This window comes from Rhipicephalus sanguineus, chromosome 1 (genome assembly GCF_013339695.2).
Source record: "Rhipicephalus sanguineus isolate Rsan-2018 chromosome 1, BIME_Rsan_1.4, whole genome shotgun sequence".
Lineage (NCBI taxonomy): Eukaryota > Metazoa > Arthropoda > Arachnida > Ixodida > Ixodidae > Rhipicephalus > Rhipicephalus sanguineus.
Window position 1 is genome coordinate 299,502,793 of NC_051176.1, and position 24,706 is coordinate 299,527,498.

The 24,706-nt window shown below is 42.9% G+C and overlaps 1 protein-coding gene across 9 annotated transcripts in view; it reads right to left on the minus strand.

Moving 5' to 3' along the window:
• The window catches only part of LOC119379352 (disco-interacting protein 2), a 226,312-nt gene that overhangs the window by 42,538 nt on the left and 159,068 nt on the right, over positions 1–24,706 (minus strand). For all 9 annotated transcript variants that reach the window (XM_049411949.1, XM_049411950.1, XM_049411948.1 and 6 more), the window contains 7 exons: positions 21,179–21,433; positions 12,842–12,978; positions 9,945–10,025; positions 9,620–9,747; positions 7,023–7,107; positions 4,432–4,530; positions 311–443 (listed from right to left, as the gene is read on the minus strand). In XM_049411949.1, the coding sequence (XP_049267906.1) occupies positions 311–443; positions 4,432–4,530; positions 7,023–7,107; positions 9,620–9,747; positions 9,945–10,025; positions 12,842–12,978; positions 21,179–21,433 (918 nt within the window). The remainder of the gene's footprint in view (positions 1–310; positions 444–4,431; positions 4,531–7,022; positions 7,108–9,619; positions 9,748–9,944; positions 10,026–12,841; positions 12,979–21,178; positions 21,434–24,706) is intronic.

The following is a 24,706-nucleotide window of genomic DNA, read 5'->3' on the forward strand; positions in this document are numbered from 1 at the left end:
GAGATGGAAATGATCATCTCCTTAGAAGCCAACAGTGAATCTATGGTCGAAGTCCAGTGAATTATCACAGACAGAGACGGAACACAATCCTTAGAGGATTCAAATCAGCCTTAATTTGTCAGCTCCAAAATGAAACTGCTGAGGCAAATGGGGCAACTACAGCAGGCCACAGCTATAGAAAACAGCCGCGAGCACCTTACAAGAGCTAACACCACGCAAATGAAGCCATCCCACAGGAGATAGAAAAGCTGTGCATGCAAAGCCTGGCGCAAGCAGTTAATAGCTGTGGCAATGCAGAAGTGGTATTTACCTGGGTGCACCTCGCGGGGCTTTGGTAGGTTGGTGACACATGTGTGTGGGCACATGAGCACATTGGCTGGGTGCAGGCTCCCTTCAAGAAAGCGCCTTTTGGTTTCTGGCAAGTGGATGCCACCAAGTGGCGTCTGTAAAAGATGCCAAGGTGCCAAGCAAGACGTCCCCCATCAGGTTCATTGTTACATCATAACCAGCACAAATATTAAAATCTAGTCAGTCAATTGATAGGACACACTGGTACTCAGTCAACTGCAGTCTGGTTTGGCGCAATTGGCACAGTTGTTCCAGCACTGCAGCACACACTGCCCAGTGGTGCACACGGAGCATTTTTCATACATGCCGAAAAATTCATTCTAAAAAGACAGGGCGTGCAAACAAGGACACAAGAAAGAAGTCAGGACACCACAAACGCCGACTAACAACTGAAGAGACGCACAACGGCTGAAAAGAAAGAAGGCACGAAAACTTATCTGCGCATGCCCATGCAACAGGCGAACCTAACAATCCGGCACGCGTGGCGGTCTACGTTGAAGATAACTGTTAAGGCATTTGATTTCATCTTTATGCAAGTTAATCGACGGTTGGCTCACGCATGCGTTACCACTATTCTCGATATGCCATGCTTCTATCATCAGGCGCGTTTCTTCATTTCTATGACGGTACAACACTGCGCATTCATCGAATTTTGGCGTGCACTTACAATCTCGACAATGTAAAGATAGATTAGAAGGTGAGCCTCCTGTTAGCGATCTCTTATGTTCCAACAATCTCTGGTTTATGCACCGGCCCGTTTGTCCTACGTAGAAGCGACCGCAGCTGAAAGGGACCTTATACACCACACTCGTACGGCAATCAGTGAATTTGTTGGTGTGTTTTACGAAACAAATATCGGTCCGCTTCTTGTCTTTTACTCGCTCATTCTTCCTCTGCACAGCGGCGCAAATCTTACCTAGCTTATTGGCAGCCGTGAAAACAACATTAACGCCGTATCTACTTCCTACTTTCTTTAGCCTGTGAGACACGCAATGAATGTACGGTATACCTACGACACGTTTCTTCTTATCGCTTTCTGCAACCATGCTCGGACTTAACACAATAGACTTCTTTAAACGTTCAGCGACCGTGGCCACTGCATCACGAGGATACCCTACATCTAAAAGACGCGTAACCTGTGCGTTAAAGCTATCACTCATTTTGTGCTCACACGACTTGGTGAGGGCTGATTTAAGGCAAGACATGGCGATACCATTTTTTACAACCTTCGAGTGCTTCGACGAAAAATTTAACAGCGGTTTCGAAGATCTAGGAGAATACTGCCAGCACACGTGATTCTTCTGGAACGTTAAGGAAATGTCTAGAAATTGTATTCCATTATTCTGAGGTACCTCTTTTGTAAAGCGCAGCCCTCCTCCATTTAATTCAAATTTTTCGCTCACCGAAGTTACCACCTTTTCAAAATCCTCACCACTACAAAAGATCAAGTAATCGTCCACATAACGAAAAACCTTAATAACCGAATTACCTAAGGCGCCTTCCAAAAGATTGTCAATCTTGCTAAGGTATAAATCACTAAGACAAGAAGCGGACCGATATTTGTTTCGTAAAACACACCAACAAATTCACTGATTGCCGTACGAGTGTGGTGTATAAGGTCCCTTTCAGCTGCGGTCGCTTCTACGTAGGACAAACGGGCCGGTGCATAAACCAGAGATTGTTGGAACATAAGAGATCGCTAACAGGAGGCTCACCTTCTAATCTATCTTTACATTGTCGAGATTGTAAGTGCACGCCAAAATTCGATGAATGCGCAGTGTTGTACCGTCATAGAAATGAAGAAACGCGCCTGATGATAGAAGCATGGCATATCGAGAATAGTGGTAACGCATGCGTGAGCCAACCGTCGATTAACTTGCATAAAGATGAAATCAAATGCCTTAACAGTTATCTTCAACGTAGACCGCCACGCGTGCCGGATTGTTAGGTTCGCCTGTTGCATGGGCATGCGCAGATAAGTTTTCGTGCCTTCTTTCTTTTCAGCCGTTGTGCGTCTCTTCAGTTGTTAGTCGGCGTTTGTGGTGTCCTGACTTCTTTCTTGTGTCCTTGTTTGCACGCCCTGTCTTTTTAGAATGAATACTTACCAACTAGCTCAGCTCTCTGTTATTCTAATGCCGAAAAATGTTTCACGTAGTCTCGCATTACCACAGCTTGCCTTTTATAAAATGGTATGACATCATTACTAAAGGTCTCTCGCTACGTAGTAAACACCAAAGGTCCCATGCTTGCACTACAATAACCACTGGTACATTTACCCTTACATTTTATTTTATTTGTTTATTTCTCTCTCTCTCAACTGCTCTCTCTTATCCCAAACATGAAAAGTTGATGTTCACAGTGCTCAACAAAAGCCCTGAAGAGGAAACTTGTGGTCAATCACAGAGCCTGTACAGCTGGATAAGCTTACTCAAACTGGATGTATTAGAGTCACACACAGCTGATCACGTGTTGCACGCACTCATACAAAGACGGAAGTAACACACGGTCCTCAGAATGGCAGAGTGCTGCTAAAAAACCAAGCGCACACAGCTGACCACAAATGTGAAGCTTTGGAAAATTGGGAGCGAAGGAACTATGCCTGGCGAACTCCAACCTTAAAAGTGATTTGTGGACATAATACAGGCAAAAAACTTGATACATAACTACTCTTCCATTTCAAGGACATGTTGGCACCAGCTTGAAATTCTTTGCGCACAGCTTAAATAAGGCAGAAAGCATGCTGGAAATGGCTAATGGCTCATTACCATGACTGACTAATGCCATTCATCACAATGCCGCATCTTGAAATACAATATGTACAGTCGAGCGCGATATGAAGGTTATCGCGCGAGCATCGACCGGCCTAGTGTCCCATGGCCTAGCGGCACATTTCGGAACAGTCAAAATCAAGATTGCGCATTCTTCTCGCCCTCGTTGGCCGTTCCATGCTACAACAATCACACCTACGACGAACTCTACTCCCTTTCCCTCTGTTTTAAGCTTTCCATTCACTGCGATCAAGTGTATTCTTTTGGGCTCTAATCTTTTCGGATGATAACAATATTGCTGGGAAAGATCTGGTAAAGCTGGTGCTTGGCACTACTTCGTTTAAACAGCTTGCTAAGTTGAACAAAATATATCACGTTGTCATAAAAAGAAAAAAAGAAATGAAAATGTGCCTTCCTCATACGGGAGTGATCACAGCTAAAGTAACAGCAAAAAGAGTGAGTGAAGCTTGCCTGATACATCCCTCTTCTCGAAAGAGGATTCTGGGCCGTGCGACTGTTGTAGTTCTCGGTCGGCGCTCACGCATTAACCTTCAAATCGCGCTCGACTGTACATTCTCTTAAAGGGACAGACAACCGCTCGGAACACGAATTGAGATAACCCCACTAATGGAAAGATTGTCTACTGTATTGTCTAAAACGAACCTTGCTTTTCTTGTTAAACATGGATTTATATTTTTATTCCTTCACTCAAAATTACTTTTGACACCTCACGTGCCAAAAAAGTGAAGATGCACTTGATGGCGATCACGTGATCTTTCACTGGTGTACACTGTGAATTGTCTCTATACTAGCGTTGAAATGCAGTACACTTTTTTATTATGATCTTTTCTAACTGAAAACGTGCAGATATGCCCCTGAGCAGAACAGTGGCGTCACCTTCGCTTGACGTATGATCCGATGCTCAAGAGCGGCAGCATGAATGTTGTTAGCTGAGGCACCTGTGTACGAGTTGGAGAAGTACGAAGAGCGCCTCGTGGCCTCTGCGATTAGCTCCAGCAACGCGTTGCCGGAGCTTACCGCGGAGGCCAATACGTTCTTGGTATTCCAAGAACGTCTTATTTTCTTGGCGCTGCTTGGAAAATCATGTTGTCAACTCAGCCTTTTTCCTGACTGAAGCTCACATGGGCATCAAAATTCTTGCCTCTGAGGCTCTTTTGGAGCAGTCCGGCGCAATTTTTGCAATTTTTATGCTTTTGGAGCAGCTTGGCGCAGGAAAACGGAATTGTATAAAAAATGCGCAATATGCACAGCTGTCTCAACCCTGTATACTGAATTAAGAGAAAAAGCAAGTTACCTTTGGCAGGTAGTTTGGTGGCACTAAAGCCAGACAGTAAATTCCAACCTGGTGAATGCTGTCCACAGCTTGGAGGACTCTGCTCATCCACTGAAAGCTCTGAGAAAGAATAAGTAATTTTATTTTCATTTACATATCACATGCAATGCCACCAAAGGTTCGCGTTTGCTAAAACAAGTTTTGCCTATTCCCATATTTCATAGCTTGTAAATGGGAGACAGAAAGAGAGGGTGGAAGCTGTTTTATGAAATAAACAGCATTTCACCAGCATATACGTAGGCACGTATATGCTACTTAGCACAGGGAAGGGGACTGTGGACAAAAGGGCCTACGTGCGGGAAGGTGGGGAAGCAAAGAAAATAGACGGGGGCAAGAAAAACTGGGTGTCCCAGCTAACTTGAACTGCGATTTTTTTTAACCAAGAGCTCTAGAAAAACTGTATCAGCTCCATATTAGCTGTAGTCATGTGCACTTACAAACAGTATTGTTTCAACACTAAGCGTTGTTTAGTTAATTGTTTTTAATTGATCAACTTCTTAATTATTGCTTGAATCACCAACATGTCGATTATATAGTTGTAGGCGGCCTCAAACCACCTCAAAATCAAGCATTTATTTTGTGCTGAAATTTGCTTGGTTGTTTTCTTAGAGAAAAAACAAAAACCTGACAATTAGGTGAAATATGAAGTAGAAGTGCACTAGCATGTCGCTGCTCAAGCACTTTTAAGTGAACTTTTACGGATACAGGCTGCAATCGTTTATTGCCACATCACCCAAGGCTTTGCCATGTAGGATGGTTCAATAGGCTTCGCAACATAACTGATGGCGAGATAAGCGTTGGTATCTGCCCACACAACAGTCTTGTCTCATGCACCACTCAGCACTGCTTTAACCTTTGACAGCCTCCTATCTACAAAATGACAGGAGTGCATCAATTGATAGCCGTAAGTACATCATAATGGTTTCTCTGCTTATAAATGAAACCCCCACCCACCACCCCACTGTGTCACTTATCAAGTGTAAGCGGCAAGTTTTCATGTCACAACCATAAAAAAAAACAAAATCCTGTATGATGCGGCAATAAACGAATGCAGCTGTGTATCCATGAACGTTTACTTGGAAGCACTTGAGCAGCAACATGCGGGCACACTTGTTCCATATTTGGCGTATTTTGATGGCTTTGTTTTTATTGCGATAGCAATTATATGGACAGTCTCGGCTGGTTATGGACAGTCTGTCCCCGTCACCGCCGCCATCATGCACCGTATATGTATAAGTATGTATATATATATAAAAGCCCCAAAGCAAAATAATTCAGAAAAATGCTTCCGAAGCGCGGAATCGAACCAGGGACCTCTCGCTCCTCAGCGTGTGACGGTAACCACTACGCCACGAAACGCAGATCCTCCAGATAGCTAACGGCGAGCGTTATATACACACCCATTACTGCTGGCCAGACTCAGGGACGGCAGGCGCTTATAATCGTTTCTTCATTACCAGCGCGATGGCGCGATGTGCGTTGGGCGCTCGGCGCGCTTTGAAGGTCGTCGCCCCACTCCTGCAAATGCTGATGCTCTGCGCCCTACAGGGCGTGGTCGCCTTCCTGTCTCAAGGTAAGAAGGGGGGCGGGCGGGAGGTTGTATGTCTTGTGCTTTCCCCTTGATGTCCGCGCTGAAGTCACAGAGCGCACAAAGTTCACTTCGCTCGCTGCAGCGGCCCCATTTGAAAAGGAGCGCACTGTTCAAACAGGAATAAGTAACAACTGTGACGTTTAATTCACGCTCGTCCTGTGTGTACCTGTGCGTTCGTTTCGTGCGTCCTGCTTTATGTTTCAGCAGTGCGCTTCAAGTATCGAGCTGTGACGCATGATAGTTCGCGCTCGTCCTGTGTACGTTCTTTTCGTGCGTCCTTTGGGCTCGAGCGACGAGCTGGCAATTTCGAGCTGCTTTCCATTCTTTGCGTTACATTCCAATTTGTTGCTATCGCATTCATTGCTTCGCCGTTGTGGCGAAACTGACTTTTTTCCCAGGAAAAAGAAAGAAATATGACCAGGCCAAATTCAGCACAAAATAAATGCTTGATTACGAGCTATTTTCAGGTGGTGTAACTAATAATAACACCGGATCGAGATGAAGATGTTTTAGCAGTCCGGCTAGTAACCCCATGCTTATTCATAATAAAATAATCTCAGTCGTGTGTGGCAGAGCCAAAGTGTGATGAAAGTACCGTTTTTTTTTTTTTTTTTGTCACACATGATAGAGTCCCACATTCTGTGAGCAGGCGGAAGTGGCAGCAGGCACATTCAAACAGCAGATCAAAAAAAAAAAAACTAGTGCAGGCTCCTTCTGCTCAAAAGAACAAAATTTCATCAACCAACACCAATGCTGCAAAATTAAGTTTTAAAAAAGGCATACCTTCCCTGCATGCCTCTGCTGAATGATCGCAAAGATCAAGCATGCAGTTGTCATTGCAGACAATGTGAGATGGAATAAGTTGGTGATATTTTTGCCACTTCAGATTCTCACTTTTAAAACTCGGGAGTAGTAGAGACATTTTTCACATGGGGTGACCTTCATCAGGTCTAATACTCACTTCCTCCTCCGTGCAGTCTGGCCGCTGTTCAGCAACAACACAGATACGCTCATCCCGGAGTACTTTAATTGAGAACACAGCAATCCTGAGAGAAAGCGAGTTACCTTTATAAGCACACATGCCTTTCAGGCTATCAATCACTAATAAACAAAATCTCAGTGTAACATCACACATTTCAAAAGCTATTGTCGTATTTTGGCCATATTGGCTGAATAATATTTATTGAAGCTTTCCACGTCGAAAGTCTGGCTACTTCAGAACACACTGTAATAAATTTGTATCGATAAAGAATTGTGTTGAGCATAGCAAATGCTGTTAAAATCTATGACTTCACCTTAAGTTTGTGTGAAAATTTCGAGGCAGTAGCTTCACCTGTATTTTCTTCTTGCACATTTCCTGACCTACCAAGCATCTTCTCGTGGCAAGAGTGGTGCTTTTGATAGTGTGTAAGAGTGATTTGTAACCTAATACGAGAGAAATCACTTTTCTCTCTAGTGTTCCCTTAAGGCAGAACATTGTTGGCATGACCCTGCCTTGACCGCAGCTTCACTTGGTGCCAAGCCACACTGAACTTGCACCTCACACATCACTAGAAGCCACATGTATTGTAATTGCAAGACTATGCCCTGCCACCTTGATATACAGGGTGTCCCAGCTATCTTTAGCCAAGGGTTGAAAAATACAATATCACAGGCAGGCGAATGAAATCAGTTGCAAATTACTGACAGTCACCTTGTGCACTACAGACAATTTTTTGTTTGGTAATTAACTAATTTGTTAATTAGGATCATTTAACTAAATTGCTAAATATTGACTTTAGGCAAGAAATGCTGCTTGCAAAGTTCGAGAGTGTCTTCAGAAACCCCAATTGCATTATTTGCGATAAAGAAAGTCTCACGTATACCATTTTTTCCAAGCTGCAAAGAAAGCCCGCGAAATACAAAAAGACCCACGTTACTAGCGCATTCGAGCGCCGCGAGAATGCTGCCCTCAGCCGTGTTTTTAGCAAACGAAATCAGCTGCGGCTGCGACTCGCCGTCTCCATTGCAGCGGTAGGCCAATAAGTGGGCGGTGGTTTCTTGGCCCGTTGCCAGCGTGATGGTGCAAGTTGTAGCGAGCGCGGGCCAAGAAACCACCGTTAACTTAGCAGCCTACCGCTGCAATGAAGACGGCGAGTCGCGGCCGCAGCTGATTTTGTTCTCTAAAACCACGGCTGAGGGCAGCATTCTTGCGGCGCTCGAATGCGCTAGTCACGTGGTTCTTTTTGTATTTCGCGGGCTTTCTTTGCAGCTTGGAAAAATGGTATACGTGAGACTTTCTTTATCGCAAATAATGCAATTGAGGTTTCTGAAGACGCTCTCGAACTTTGCAAGCAGCATTTCTTGCCTAAAGTCAATATTTAGCAATTTAGTTAAATAATCCTAATTAATAGATTAGTTAATTACCAAACAAAAAATTGTCTGTAGTGCGCAAGGTGACTGTCAGTAATTTGCGACTGATTTCATTCGCCTGCCTGTGATATTGTAGTTTTTAACCCTTGGCTAAAGATAGCTGGGACACCCGGTAATCTGATCACAAAATTCCTGCATTTGCCTTTTCCATAAAATCTATCACCAGCATTCCTTGTGCAGTGGGCTTCACTGCTTAAAAATTTTCCACAAGTCTGTTCGAGCTGACCACCAGCACAAAGCAATGTCCCCTACTTGTCACACACACAAGAAACCACATTTTTATTAATTTGTGCCACGTACATACACCCTACTACGCTTTACTTGGCTCCCTTGCCTGTTGCTTGGTGTCTAACAAAAAACAGGCCCCTCAATCCACTCCTCTTATTTCATTCATTCCCATTGGTAATGTATCAACACATTACTTTCTCTTTTGCCAGTCAAAATTTTTGTAAATATTGTATGTGACTGATGCTACCTTCTATACTTACTGTATTTTTTTTTAACAAATGCCACTTTCAACACACAAGCTGTTATTCTGTTTTGCTGTCTTTGTTTTTCTTATTACTGCTCGTATTGAGCCCACTTCATCCTGAGCATGAGGGTTTTGAAGTAAATAAATAAAGTGAGACCCCCCCCCCCCCAACTATAACATGTGCTAGAACTTCCCAGGCCTGTATGCAGCCTGTAATATAAACCGTCTTGTTCTTTGCACAGCTCAGTGATCTGCTGGTCAAGCTCGCACAATGCTAAAGCTGAGCAGAAAATATTTTTGGAACCTTATGTATTCGTGTGAATACAGTATTTATTCTGCACTTCATTTGTGCCAACTTATTCCGTAGTTGTTTCTATAAACTGAGTGTTTATACCAAGCTGTGTCTGCCATGGATCTATGAAGAACACTCTGCCAGTCCAAACCCATGCGACACTCTGCTTCAGTGCTCTTTCAGCATGCATTTTCTTGACCAAATACACATTTAGGTCACTGTTTGGGAGCTCAGATTGAGCAAGTAGTATAACTATAAACACTTGTATGTTTGAATTGGGTTTTAAAATTCAGTATTTAAACAAGCCTAGTTAAAAATGCTCTAGGTTGAAAGCATTATGGCAAAGTTAATTTAGTGCAGAAATAAAACAAGGAAAACACACCTTCCCCTGTAGATGAACTTCATTGGCTCCACAGCCAAAACGGTAGCAATGAGGTCATCTGTGTTGTGTTTGCGTGAGCTGACTTGCATCAGGCCATCTCTGGTGCCACACACAAATACTAAGCCACCCTAAAAATACAAGGTGCAAGTTGCAGTTACAAACTCAGCATACACTTAGAAAGATGTCACCCTTGTTTGATTAGGCTACATTACTAAAATGTCACAATAGCAGTGCAATATGATAGTTTCACCATGAGGATGAGTTACTTTTTTAATGAAATAGACAATAAATATATTTGTGAACAGAATGGGCTTGTTCTACTTACAGGTCCCACAAACCCCAACAGCCCAGATCGAACGAAGGTTTGGTCAGTCACTGGTCTTCCATCTTGGTGAAGAGGTTGCATCTTGGAAGAAAGAGAAAGAAGAACATAATTAAAAATTCAGGTGCACAATGCATTAGTACAGCAGTATAAATCTCAATGAATCGCAAACTATATTTCTTAAAGCTCTTCACACTTATGCCATAAGTCTGTGGTATGTAAATGCTGAATGTTAATAGACACTCTCACTACGATCCCTATACAATGTATTAGATCTGACAGCAAAAAGAACAAAAAAAAAAAAGCAGTGAAAAAAAATATCTTGAAATGACCATGAAAGACTCATTGCTTGGACTTTGACAGCCAGTTTTTGCTCAAGCATATACTTAAGCATAGCATGCTAACATCAACTAATCTCCTTGCATAGAAACAGTACATCACAAGCAGATGAAAAATGCCAGAAGAAAGAGGGGGGGGGGGAGGCAATCACCAGTACGAAAGTATGGCCACAACAGAGAATAATTATGTGTACAACGTAGAGCAAAATTTTGAGAAATATGTTTGACATAGGCAAAAAAAAAAAAAAGCAAAAAGCAATAATACTTCTGGAATAGAATGAATCCACTTAAAGTAGGTGGAAGAATGCTGAATTTAGCCAGAAAATATGTATTCATTTCTCTAACACAGTGCAAACAAACAACAAAGCAAAGGCACATGAAAAGTTCTGAAACTCTCATTGTTCATGAGTATTCTTTTTGTAGTTTGTACTGTGTTTGAAAAAAGAATGGAATTCTAGATGCTAACACAAGAAAAAAAGACAGTAAGTGCATATGATTACACTTCAGCCAGTTCAGTAAGGTAAGAGGTCTCACCAGCCCATCTCCTCTTTTCTCACAGCACTTTTGAAGAAACAGCGTTCCCCCAAATTACCTCATCATCTACTCAAACTGTGTTTGCTTCATGTCATTGAAAAAGACATTTTACCTACGTTAGGCTGACACCGACAAAATTTGACACGTTTCATACAATTTTGTACACGTATGTTTATGCAAGATGCAAATGAAAAATATACTTAAAAAGATAACCAGACCTCAGAAATTTTTATGTTTTTGAACTCATTTACTGCAAATGTAGCAGGCTCAAACAGTGATTATAGCCATCATCTCAAGAACTACCTTTTCTTTGCCAAGTGCACACGTGGTAGTGAAAAACCCCATACAAATTATCAAAAGTAAAAACTGTATGATAGCTCCGTGGCTAGCATATCCAACTTCCAACTGCACACTGCCACAGAGGCATGAGATCGATCACAGGTGTCCGTGGTGAGCTATGAGAAGGTGGCCTGATAATGACAACATGGTAACAGCAGCAGTAGTACTGAAACGATTGATGGGCGTGACAGACATATGTACACACTGAACACAGTTTCCATATGTATGTCACACACACAAACACACATGCTCACACAAAACTACATCTGAAGTAATTAGTTGGGCTTGTAGACCACTTACAGCCAAAACACATTAGGAAGTAATTGAATTTCTTTGTTCATTCACTTATTAAGACCCTCAGGATATATAATAGTACACTGCAAAGAGGAGGGGCAAAAATGCAATGCAAAGATTAGGACTACAGCATTAAAAGCAGGAAAGCTCAGAAAATGAACAAAGTGAAGTGCACTTCCACATTCACCATGCCAAACCAACTTGCCCAACTTGGTTTATTCACCAAACAGAAGACACTGAAAAGAAAGCTGATGACTGCTCTAAAACAGGAAAAAATCAACAACACGATATAGAGAAATTTAATATGGCAAATTCGTTAAGCACGCAAGGTAAAGGAAGGGTCATAAAAGGAAAAACAGTCATTTTAACCCACAATTTGTAACTCTGTGTTACAAACAGGTGGGTGGCAATTTTCCCTTTCATGGTGCAATTTAATGCTATGACAAACAAGCAATTTTCTCAACTAAGGTGCATTGTTGTATTTTGTTTGATAGATGTAAGCAAATGCATTCCTAAAAAGTATGGGATGACTAATGACAAAGGTAGGTTATTCAAATTAATCGGAGCTCCAAGAAGCAACAATAGGAACATATGATGATCTGTGGCAGGCTGCAATAACCTGATGTGCATGCTCACAATAGCCAGAACAATGTAGAAACAAGTGGGTCCACGAGTAGCAAAGAGATGCATTCTTACTGAATATTTTGTGAAAAATAAAAATGTACGATTCCCTCTGGCAAAGACAGAATAATGAAATGTAAGCAACATTTCATTTTTCAGAAGTAACAAGACCAGCACTAACTCTGGTACAAATGCTAGATTACGAGATCCCAAGATTCTTGGACAACAACAAAAGTATGAAGAAGTAATTAGAAGCAATAGATGTGAAAAAAGGAAGCGAGAAATAAGTTGATCACCACTTGCATAGTTTTTATCTCAATAAGTTCTCTGGAAAACCGTCATTATTATGTAACTCCATTGTTTACTGTTTTTCATATACAATATTACAACGATGCAATTTTTTATGCAACGATGCGTTTTTTTTTTTTATCTTATGTTACCTGTAAGTTCTCACACTTGTGTGCACACTTACGGTTTTATCTGTGATTCCTTCTGTATTTCTATATACCCTGTTCATAAAGAGTCGTCCCAGGTGGGAGGTGCATGTAAGGCATTACTACCTTACAGGGTTGCAGTGCAAGTGCAGTGTCAAGTGCAGTGTAAGTTTTAAACCTGTATAAAAGTCAATTCAATGTGAACTAACATATTTTATGAAAGGTGGCTTTCATTAAGGCAACACTGGAAGTACAATGGTAGTCAGCCAAAAGGAAATAGACAGAATAACTTTGTACAGCCTTGAATTCAGAACAGAGGTATGTACTGAGTCCTCCTCACCTTGAAGATGTTGTTTGAAAGGCCCTGGAGTCCCCAGTATGCATAGCCACACGTTGAGGCACTCACACAAATTTCACCCACTTCATCCGTTTTGCAGAGATAAGGGGCATCATTGATCTTCACAACTGCAGCCACAGCTAAAGGATGGGGAGATAAATTAATTAATCTAATCTCGCATTAGTTAAAAAATAAGCATGTATCCCACTGTCCAATTACACAGGGGTTTCTAAGAACTCTGCATCCCAGTGCTTCGCTTCTTTGATTTTGCTCCTTAACATGATTACGTATTGGAGTTTGCGAAAAGACCAATAGAGAAATTTTGCGGCATGTGGCAGTAGATTACAGCAGTATACAAATAATAGAGCAGCCAAACTAACCTGAAGGATAACTTCCGTATAACCCCTTCACACAGGAACAACCAGGGCTGGCCACTCTAATACCATTATGATACTTGCAATACTCATGATACTCATTATGATACTATTCATCATGCTTTAGGCTTGTGCGAATATTCGAGCACTTCAAATATTCAAACAAATAATACCGTATTCGAATACGCTTCAACACAAATTTAAATTATCCGAAATTTCGAAGTATTCGAAATGAACGGAGATATATATAAACTGCATGAAACCCCCTGTAAAGGTGGTTTCACTGCAGTTGAGGGGTGCTCTACCATGAATATAAACTATCCGGGGGAAATCCGCGCTGCCGCAAAGTGCCACTTCAAGGTTAAATGAACTATTACACTCTCATCGATTCATCATTTTTAAGTTTAAAAGCTTGTTATAGAGGCTTATATGCTCCAAGTATACTAAATTTTAAACGTAACATATTTTACAGGTTATCACTTGTATTCTACTGAAAGTCAAATCCTGCTACTATTCAAAGTTGCTTCCACTTTCCTTTGAACCAAAAAGAACGACATTTGCACATGCCTTGTTTCAATTTTAAAATATATTGTGCAGGTTAGTTGGATCATTACAAATATGCTCATTTTTCATTATAATATGTGATAATATACTGTTCAAATTTGATTCAAAATTATTCGACCAAATCACTATTCGCTTTGCCTGAAATTTACTATTCGCACAAGCCCATCCTACTCATGTAATACAGCAAAACCTTGACATAATGAAGTGCATAAAATCAACAATTTACTTATATTAAAACAACGCTATACTGAAATTCAACCTTTTATGATGAGTATTGAGCCACTAAGAGGTTCTTTTTTACATGAAAGGTGTCGCAAAAATATTCAAGTAATAGGGCAATACACAAAAAAGAGACTAATCTCAATAACACCAAGAAAATTCATTTTGATGAACCAGAGATCTGGCTACCAAGACTTGTCAAATGGCTGATTGGGCGAGTTGGTGATTCATGATGCTTGAAATATGAGGTGTGGCTTGAAATAAAGGCATAGCAGTTGCTTCATTTTCATCACCTGGATTTCTATTGTTGTGTTCTCGTCTCGGAAGTTGTCACGAAACATTTATCTGTCGGTCAATATATATGTCACTGCTGCCCAAATAAACTTTCAGTTGGTAGTATGCACTTGTCCCTGTCTTCTTGAGTCCCTGTGCAGTTACGCACTCATATTTCAAGTGCCAAGACTTGATGCCACGCTGACGAAGTTCTCTTCACACAGGCCGTACATGACACATAAAGCCAAAAAGAAATGCATGTCCAACGTTGACACAGTTTTAATCAGTGCAAATGAAGCTATTGTGCCTTTTCTGCCACTGCGGCTTGCCCTCGAAACCTCTGGTGCTGACCAGAGTGGTACAGCACCAATATAAACCACTTGCTCTTCACTGAGTCCGATAATTGCACAATATAAAAAACTGTTTCACGCCTCAGAGAACAAGAGCTTTGTCTAAAATTGCATTAAAGCAAGGTGACAACCAGAATTAAGGCACCTTTGTTCATGGCACCATGTTTTCTGTTTTGTGTAATCCTGCACTCATTTGGCCAAAGTATCAAGCAAGACTACAGTCAGATACAACTTTAGAAGTCTGCGGCATCTTCTCCTCAAAGGCGGATGCACACAAGCCTGCCCCAATGGGCGTGCACTTCAGACTGATGTCATGAGCCGGACAGCCGGTCACCCCGCCTTTGGAGAACATTGCTGCGTGCATGGGCGAGGCAGTTGCAGAGGCGACTGGCTGCCGTGCTTCGGTCATCTGGGCGGGACCTCTCCAGACTTCTTAAGTTGTATCCCACTATAGGGACAGCATCGTGAACTTCAGTTGCCACTATGCATTGGTTCAACAGAATTCTGGTAAGTCTGTTTTGTCACAAAATACCCATATAATATTATAGGGCTGGTAGCGGTGCAGAGGGTAACTTTGAAAATCGGTCGGCTACTTAAAATTTGTCACAGCAGGGCACTCGCTTAAAAAACTTTCATTAGCAGTAAAAGCGCCTGTTGGTTCCCATTGCACACGCTAAAACTTTATCCTTTTTTTCAGTGAGTAAGGAGTAGCTTCTTTCAACTTCGATGTGGTTTAATTTCTCACCAATCGCAATTGTTTAAAAGATAGCTTTGCCAGTGACATCTATTTCCTGAGCAATCAAGATTACTTGCAAGATAAGTGGTGAGAGCTCATTTTGTTTATTACTACTGTCGCTACGGCTGTTCCTGCTTGACACTTGGTGCACAGCAGCAACAATAACACCAAATTGGGCGCTGATGCAAGGCACAAGCTGCATGACATACAGGAATATGAGAGTTCTACAGCGTGCAGTAAAAGGGCATTTGCATGCGTGATCTCAGTCTCCCCCGACTCTGGAGGTGAGGAAGAGAGTATTCGGTTTCTTTCGTTCCTTCCAACCGCTGCTGGAAAAGATGCTGCTTCATTTTGGTGGCTGCTCTGTTATGTGGCATGCAACAAAAAAATGCATTACAAGAACCATGTGTTTTGACAACTGGCACCAGCAGAAGCTTCAATTTATTGCCTCAGTCATCCTTTATGGCAGTAGCAAAGTTCATTAGACAGTTAAACCTGCCTATAACGAACCTCCATACAACGAATTCCTCGATATTACGAAGTTTTTCTATTCCCCATCGTTACTCCATAGAAGTTCCCTGTTCCCCGCCGTTACTCCATTTGCAACCTCTATGTAACTAAGTGGCAGCGGGAGACACCCTTAATATGACGAATTTTCGCCGCCGACAACCTAGGGGTTTTGTTGCAAATTTTGTCATTATGGCACGAGCAGGAGTGGCATGCATTTTCGGCAGTTACCCCGTTGACAAGAGCACGAAGCAGTGGCGGCGCGGATAGCACGCTCGAAGCCCCTGCGGGGGCTGCGAGGCGAGAGCAAGCGCTCATTTGTGCGTGCGGGTGTGCGCGAAGTGGGCAGGCAGGCCTGCACTCCTCGAGCCGGCTTTCTTGCCGCCGCGGACGCATGCGCAGGCGTGCCCCCCTCTCCTTTCCATCAAACCTCATCCAGCTGCTCATGGGTGCCACCACGCTAACGACGCCGGCTTTCTATACAGTGCAGACCACTTATAACGTAACCGCATATAGTGCAGGACCGGTTATAATGCGGTCTTTTTCGACTCCCGTTTACCCTCCCATAGAACCGCATGTATACGCATACCGCTTATTGTGCAGTCCCCCAAGATGAAATACCGTTTATAATGCGGTTGCGGGAAAATATTTCCGACAAACGCGGTAGCGAGTGCGGTTCTCAAAGGAGGTACGCCGCTGGGGAGGGAGCGACGAGGTCGTTACAAAGGGCGAGGGCACGCACAGTGAACGAACGAGGGGCGGAGGGAGGAAAAAGACCGCGGCAGCGCTGTGCGGGCTCGCCGAGTGGGGAGGATGGTGGTTGCCTAGGCGACGGAGTAGCCTTTGCACCGGCGGTAAGGTGGCTAGAATGGGGAGGTGTGCTGAGCGCCGCGCGTTTCCCTTGCCAGAGAGGGTCCCTCTGCGCGCCGATGCCGCCAGGGGCGCTGCTGCAGGGGGCGCGGGTACAGCCGCCGCTGTCGCAGATTGCCCGTTGGAAGGCTATTACAAGGGAACGCGGCGTGATATTTTTTCTTTTCACCATTTACGCGTTCTTTATTGTACACGAGTCATGCATTAGTGAGCTGTGGTGAAAATGCTTTGTAAAACGAAGAGAACTGAACGCTGGTGCTTCGTTCCTGGCTGCTACGAAAACTCTGAAACCAAAGAACGGAATTGCGAAGAAATACAATGATAATGATTAACAAAATGTATGTTCGCCCTATCCCGGTATAGGGCGCCGTTTTCTTGTTGTTGTTCTTTTTCTCTGGCAACGCAGCTTAAAAAATGAAACCTCTAATACTATTAGAAAGGAATGATTTGCGCTTGTGCCTTGGACTTCTAATGTTCGTTGCAAACAACGTGTTAGATATGGAAGCGCGATTACCATGGTCGGTAATTAGATCAGAGACACCAACAGTTAAAACGTACATTTTTAAAGATATACAGTTCGCATCAGAGACAATCATTATACGTTTTCATTTAAAAACCTAGTTTATTCTTGAAGCACATTGGTCGTGAGTGAACACCCCTCAGATTCGCATTAGCGCTGCTAGAACTACTTAATGTAAAAATATAACATATTGGCTCTTCAAGTAAGCTCAGTTAGATCCTTCGCACACAATGTCGTGATATTTTTTTTCTCCTAATGCTAAACAAATGCCATTTCTGTATTTAAATTACCAGTACACAATTACCTTGCTCACATGACAATTAGCAATACAACTCATTATGTCAATAAAAAAACCGCGACTTATGCATCGGTAGAGGGTAAGGTTAGGACAACGTCACTAGACTAGTTTGCTAACGTAGTCTAGTAACGTTGGGTTAGGCATCATCTCTCGATCTTTTCAGTGGTCTTTTTCAATTCGACTTCCCAATCATACACCTAAGGCGCTTAGCCGTGCTCCCTATTGGGTTGCAGAAATTAGCGCTTTTTTTTCTGTCTTCCTCTTATCATCCTATATATACACCTATATTAATTACAGAAATACTGGCTGTTGTTTTAGCAAGCTCCCGTCAAATGAATCAACAGCAGTTAAAGTTACAGATTATTTTTCGGTATGTTCAGCACTTCCTATACGGCAGCGAATTCAACACTCCTGAGCATGTTTCGTTATCTAATACCTGCAAACTTACAAAAAATTTGGTTGCTGAGGGTACTGGGCCACCGCGGATTGTATCTAAATGAAATGGTGGATTCATGAGCCTCAGTATCTCTATGTGGAGCTCTGATTCATAATTTACCAGATACGGCTTATGCGACAGCTTTAAGGTATAGAAATGCTTGTTTGCAAAGCGACACTGGCAAATTATCACTGGATAAATTTAAAAACTTCGTACATATAAGGTATTGCTAGAATAAACAGCGGTGTGTTTCTTACAGCAGATTACGCGGTCCAATTCCACGAGTGAATTTTTATTTATATAATGCTGGTCTCATGGCGTCCCCGGCCGTTGTGCAAATTTTGCAATCAATTGAAACAACGGACCACTTCCTTTTATTCTGTCGCCGATATTACAATTAGAAAAAAAGGTACCTCGTAGCTCCACTTCAGAAGATATATATGATTAACAATAAGTTACTGTTCTTATATTCAGGGGGATGTCTGTTATGCTGTATTCGGTTATATAAATATGACGAAAAGATTACCGCGATGGTTTATTTTTCTTTCCCTTTTCTTTGTTCCGAATCCATTTTGTCTAGATCGATCTTTCGCATTACTTCAGATCTAGATATTTACTACCGCGTCTCTTTCATAAATTTCATCTGACAGTATGACCGCTTGCTCATTTATCATTTTCATTTACTCGATGTTTACTTTTTAATCTAACTTTCTAGTTACCCTTGGCTTCATATGTGTTTTTTTAATTTATCCATATTGTGTGTAACGAATTTTTTTCTTCCAAGGAAGTAACACCAATCGACATTTGCTGGTTGGTGCGCACCGCATGTCACTCCGATATATTCTTTCTCGCGTGCATTCCTTTACGAAAATCAGCAAAGAAGGAGAGGAAGATGAGAAGCGTACGAACTTGAGCTTGTTGGTACACATTCATAGTAAATAACAGCGTGAAAACTACAAGGACGAGACAGCGCTAGTCCTGTTTCATCTGTCTCGTCTTCGTAGTTTTCGCGCTGTTTTTTACTAGGAGAGGAAGATGTTACAGTGTGCCCTTTTTAACTGCACCCGCTGAAAGAGAAAAGGAAAAAGACGATTGACGCAGCAAACTGTTGCAAGCTAATAGCGCGAGACAGGTTTGCCGTACATGAGCGGCGCTACGCGGCACGTCGTCTGCTCGACTCCCCGCGCCTCTGCGTACAGCGCCCCTTGCGGCATCGGCGCGATTTGGGGACCGGTTTTCGCGGCTGCTTTTCACACCTCCCCATTCTAGCCACCCTACCGGCGGCGGCAAGGCTCCGCGGCCGCTTGCCGGCAGTGCGTTCCGCGTGCAACGTACGATCGCGTCCTCATCAAGCGCGCTTTAAAGCAAGTTTCCTGTCGGGAAAAGCGTCATCGTTATCACACTTGCTACAGATATCGCGTTTGCTACCTCGTCCGCAAATTGAAAAGTTTTGCGGCTTCATGACGCGGGCTTTCGCCTTTTCTGCCAGTGCGCGGATTTAAACCTTGGCGGGCTTTTGTCGCCGTTGATCTCCCGGCCGCGAACACTAACTTCGTATCACGCGCGCTGTTCTTGGGTTAGTGCTTGAGCAGGCTTGAGTGCGATCTTTTCGACCTCCGATCTTCTTGTCTTGGACAAATTTCCCGCGACTACATGCTGAACCGCAGGCTAGGCCTAATCGGCGTTGGTTGCTTTTCGGTAGTGGTCGCGGGCGATAAAAGTTGCGGTTTGGTGCGCAATCAACGAAACTTTTTGTGATGGCTGCATTTGAAGGGAAGGGAATCATATCGTTAATGAAAACGAGGGCACGGTTGGCACATGCAGCTCTCGAATGGTGGTTCCGGATTCGATTGCAATGTCTTGGACATCGCGTGCGCGCCCGTGAAATCGAACGATCGGTACCGCTCAGCACGTGAAATTTCGGTCGCGATTCGACATGGTTTCGGTGTAATGCGCACACCTCGAGGTAGTCGGCGAATTTCCACGATGGCACTTTGTTTTGTTTGCTTTTTTTCCCCGTGTTCATTTCGTTGGCAATGCGGGTCTTTGGCGGTTAATTTTTGAACATTCGGAGATTTAAGTGGTTGTAAGCGCCCCAAATCGCATATGTCGATTATCGGACACGCGAGGCTACATGCTCAACACGTTTTGCGCAAGTGCAGACTTTGAAAAAGGTTGTTTTGGTTATAGTGCGGATATTCGCGACTCCGGCGACTTGCGTTATAAGCGGTCTATACTTATATAGAAAAAAAGAAAGAAACAAGAAAGGAAAAGAAAATTGGCTTTTGCGTTGGCAGCACCACTCTTCGGTCATTGCAGTAGTCTCGGAACTGCGCTTCGTTACCGTGACACCAGGTGACGCTGCCAAAAAAAAAAAAATCCCTGCTCCGTGTCGTTATGCTTCAAGTTTGTGCCACATATGGAGTTGGAGCAGCCTTTGATGTGCAGCTTTTGCGATCTTTTTTTTAATGCCGACAACTGTGTCGTCACTACCGAGGAGATGTCAGATTAGGCGCTGGTGGAAACTGTCCGCGACCACGGTGACAACGATGGATCTTCAGAGGTTGACTCATCACTGTTGTCACGCGCATTGTATTGTATTGATGTTCTACGAACGTTCAGTAATGCCATCCCTCACAAACAAGCAATAGAGCAAAATAACGCAGTTTTTTGCCTCTAAATAAATGTTTTGAGTGAGCTCTGTCTTCAATTCCCTGTGTGTTTAATTTGTGCACTTTTCCTAATCGTCGTGCTGAAACTGGATATAACGAAAACCTGTTTATAACAATTTTTGTCGGGAATTGTTAATTTTGTTATATCCCGGTTTAACTGTATTGCAATCATGGATAAACAAGCTTCATTATACTATTGTGGTTAAAGATGCATAGGGGTTTTTCCATGGACATGACGTTATGAAAAGTTAAATACTTCGTTATATTGAGAACTTCATTATACTGAAGTTTGTTACATTGAGGTTTAACCATATAAACTAATCAAGGAGCTAAACTAACTTAGGGAACACAGAAAATGATAGAATTGAAAAGGTAGGATGAAGGACACCCAGGAATGCTAACTAGGTAAATTAAGCATTAACCGGGTAAACTTTTTGACAGTGTGTGCCTGTAGGGGGGAGGTAGAGTCACAGCAAGGCACAGCGTTTTCTCGTCCCCTGTTGAAGGAGCATGACACACACCTCCAGGCAGGATGTGCCCACAGTCTTGTAGCGTGAGTGAAGTGAGACTGTTTTCCATATCGACACGGATGACACCATAACTGAGAGCTGCCATGGAAAGGACGCCACGGCCACTGGCACCAGCGCCCACACGCCCTGGCCGTCGCACAGCCACGGTGAGGGCCTCAGGTGAGGCTGCACATGGGCACACAGCATCTGGGTGCAGCCCCCGACTGTGGAACACACTGATGAACTGGTCACAAGAGGACAGGGACCCTGCGTGAGAGGAAGCACATATTAAACTTGACAAGATACACATGTAGTCATGCCCAGCAATGGACTGATTCCACTGAAAGTGTTGTCACCATGCACCACTGCTCAAGAAAATGCCAGCAGTTTTTGGCATACTGTTAAGCAACAATGTCAGGAAACGCTTGTTTCTCATTGAATGACAAACAAGCACACAACTTCTCTCAATGTCACACTGAAAAAAAAAAAGGCTTTTGAAAGTTTTAAACTCCAAATGCATGGAGACTTAGAGAGAAGAATTAAAAACAAACTCGTGTCCTCACACTCAACCTATAGTTGCCTTGTACAGAAGGTGAAGCAACGAGACCTACTGGGATTATGGTACTGGTATAAACCACGTTCATGTAATGGTGTAGCTTGTTATTGCAAGGCATATAGAATAAAAAGAAGAAGAAAAAAACTAAACAAAAAATATACACTGTTTAAACAACAGCAAAAATTTCCGTTTGCTTGTTGTTGTCATCTTAACAGTATTAGCACTGTAAAATTCCCTATGACAAGCAAGCCACAAATACACAGAAAGTGCTGTAGACTATAACTTGGCCAACAAAGAAATAAATCTTTTAAGTGTTCCCACTAATCAGAACAAGCGTCATGGTTCATAAGTACAGTACACTGTTTTTAAATGAAAATCAACGAGGACAAGGAAATCTGTTTAAAGGGGTGGTGCTATCAAATTTCGAGGCTATAACAAGCCTGTAGTGGGTTTCCTCTGTATGCAAGGACACTCTACACGAAGGCTCAGACACAGCAAACGTTTAGAATATATTTCAATTCGCTTCCAAAGTATACCTAAATGCCCATTGTCCCGATCGAAACCCATCGCTAGCGCGCCAACTCTGACGTAGATCTATAGGAGGGGCAACGAAAGTTGTAGTGACGTCACACCAGATCTGCTGTAGTGATGCGAGTGACCTCCGGACCTCCGCCACCTCCGCAACGTACGTACCAGCTGTAGTGAACTAGAATATATTCTAGTTCACTTAGTACCGGTAAAGCATCGGTTGCTACATCACTCGCCAATTTTCGATCGCTTCCTGGCTTAGTGCGTCACAGCCTTGTGTGGAGACGTGACCAAGCCCCCTACACTTCTACGTCACTGGCCAACCTCGGCGCCCAGAAAACGAAACCGAAAGTTGTCCACATCAAAAGGCGATATTAAATTATTTAGCGAGAATACATGAACCTTGGTGCGTGCATCATGCTTGCTGGAGCTTTAGGAAACGCTTACAGCAAAGAACGCGCAAGCCACAAATTTGGTGGCACCACCCCTTTAATTTATTGGTGGTTTCATGCAGGGGTAGTGGACCCAAAGAAGCTGTGCAAGGTGGTTTGCTTCAGATTGATGTGGCACTGCTTCACTAAGTATGCATTCATCCTGTTTAGGCTGCATCTAGAGCGCGATGTCTCTCGCCTTCTCCACCAAAACTGGCACACTGACTGGAAGGCTGGCGCTTCAGGCACGCTTGAACAACAAAAAGAGTGCCTTCTCGAGGCCCTCGCGGTCGGCTAGACGCATCCTTTTCCTATTGGGGATGAAAGCGTTGTTGTTGCGTGCCTTCTCAATCTTGTTACGATCCTTCAGAATCCTCAAAAGAGTGCACTTCGGGATGTCTTGTCTTTTAACTCATGGCGCATTTCAAGTCTTCAAGAACTTTCATCTTGGCGTTTAAAAACACATGATGGGAGTGCTCTTTAGCAGTTACAACCATATTGAATGCACATAGAGAGTCATGCACATAAAAAGCAACCAACACAAAGCGTAAAATGGAGCCCACACAAGAAAGTGCATGACCACATACTGGATCGGATTGGATTAGTATAGACTTCAACAAATCCTGTGTCAATGTCAGTAAGAAGTATGCTCAGTTTCGGTTTCATTTACATTTTTGTGGTGTTGTTTGCATGTTGCTTGCAAAATAATTGTCAGGCACAACTCTGCACTGATTTTATAGGAAACCAATTACTTGTTTTGAATGTGTTTCATTTAAGAGATGTTTTCGTTTATGTGAGCTTCATTTAGCACTTGTCCACTGTATATACCTACTGTGCTTTTACTGTTAAATCAGACATAAGTTTAGTAGTACATACCAGAAAGAGATCCCACTTGAATAATATAAATGAACAATTTGTACCATAAAATTTATTGGGTGCTCAATTTAGAGGCACCTTAAATACTTCATTTAAATTGTACACAACATTGTGCGTGAAGCTAACTCATCAAGGTTATATAAATGAGTAATTGTCAGAGCCTATGCCTGGAAGACAAACAGGTAAAGCAAGCACAGGTGCAATATTTAGGTATCAGAATGCATCATCATTCAAACCTCATTTATTTCGATGTACAGTAATCCCTCGTTATCACGAAATCACTTTACTCGAAAATGCAAAGCCCCTACTGCAAAACCGGTCAGTTTTCATGATTGCACTGTGTACCCACAATGAGCGTTTAATCACTTTTTGAGCACGACAAACACAACCTCAGACTTGAGCCACAGCATTTATGGTGCTCTTCAGTGCGAAACTCTCCTAGCGTCCCGTGGCATTCACACCCCCGTTATAAAAGCGGATACTGCTTTCCCCTCCTCATTTGCTCTCCAGTCTGCGAGCCATTCGGATAGCAATCGCTGCTCTCGCTCGCCTTCATGTCAACTCAACACAATGAGAAAGCTTTCTTATTGTGTTGCACACTAAGATGATATAGTCCCTTGGGGGGTGGTAGCTGTTCTGCCTTTCTGCCACTGTGAAGGATTCCAGCATAGTGTAATGAATGATCATTGCCGATTATGTCTTCTTTGTACATGTACGTGTAACCAACTGTACCTGTGCTGCTGTTCCACAAGAAGCTGCAGCACGGTGTCATGACTGACCGTGACCGGTAATGTGATAGTATTTTCATGCGCATACTTGTGGCGCTTACCGCGTGCATTCCTCGGCTTTTGTGCCTTCTTCACAAGAGGAAACTAGTATATCATCCAACGGCTTAAAAACAACGGCGCCCTGTAACCATATTCACTATGACGAAGGCTGGTCCACCAGCCACAATGTTAGTAAATTATCAGGTGTTTTTGTTTGATAATCGTGTGTATCGTCATTTGTAAGTAGTATATACAAAACCTGGAGGGACCAGGACCAGGAAACGAAACCTGAAGGGACCAGGAAAATATGTTCAGTTTAACATGAGTTACGTTTACTGAGAGACAAACAGGGATGTGAAAGTCAAGTACAAAACCAATCATA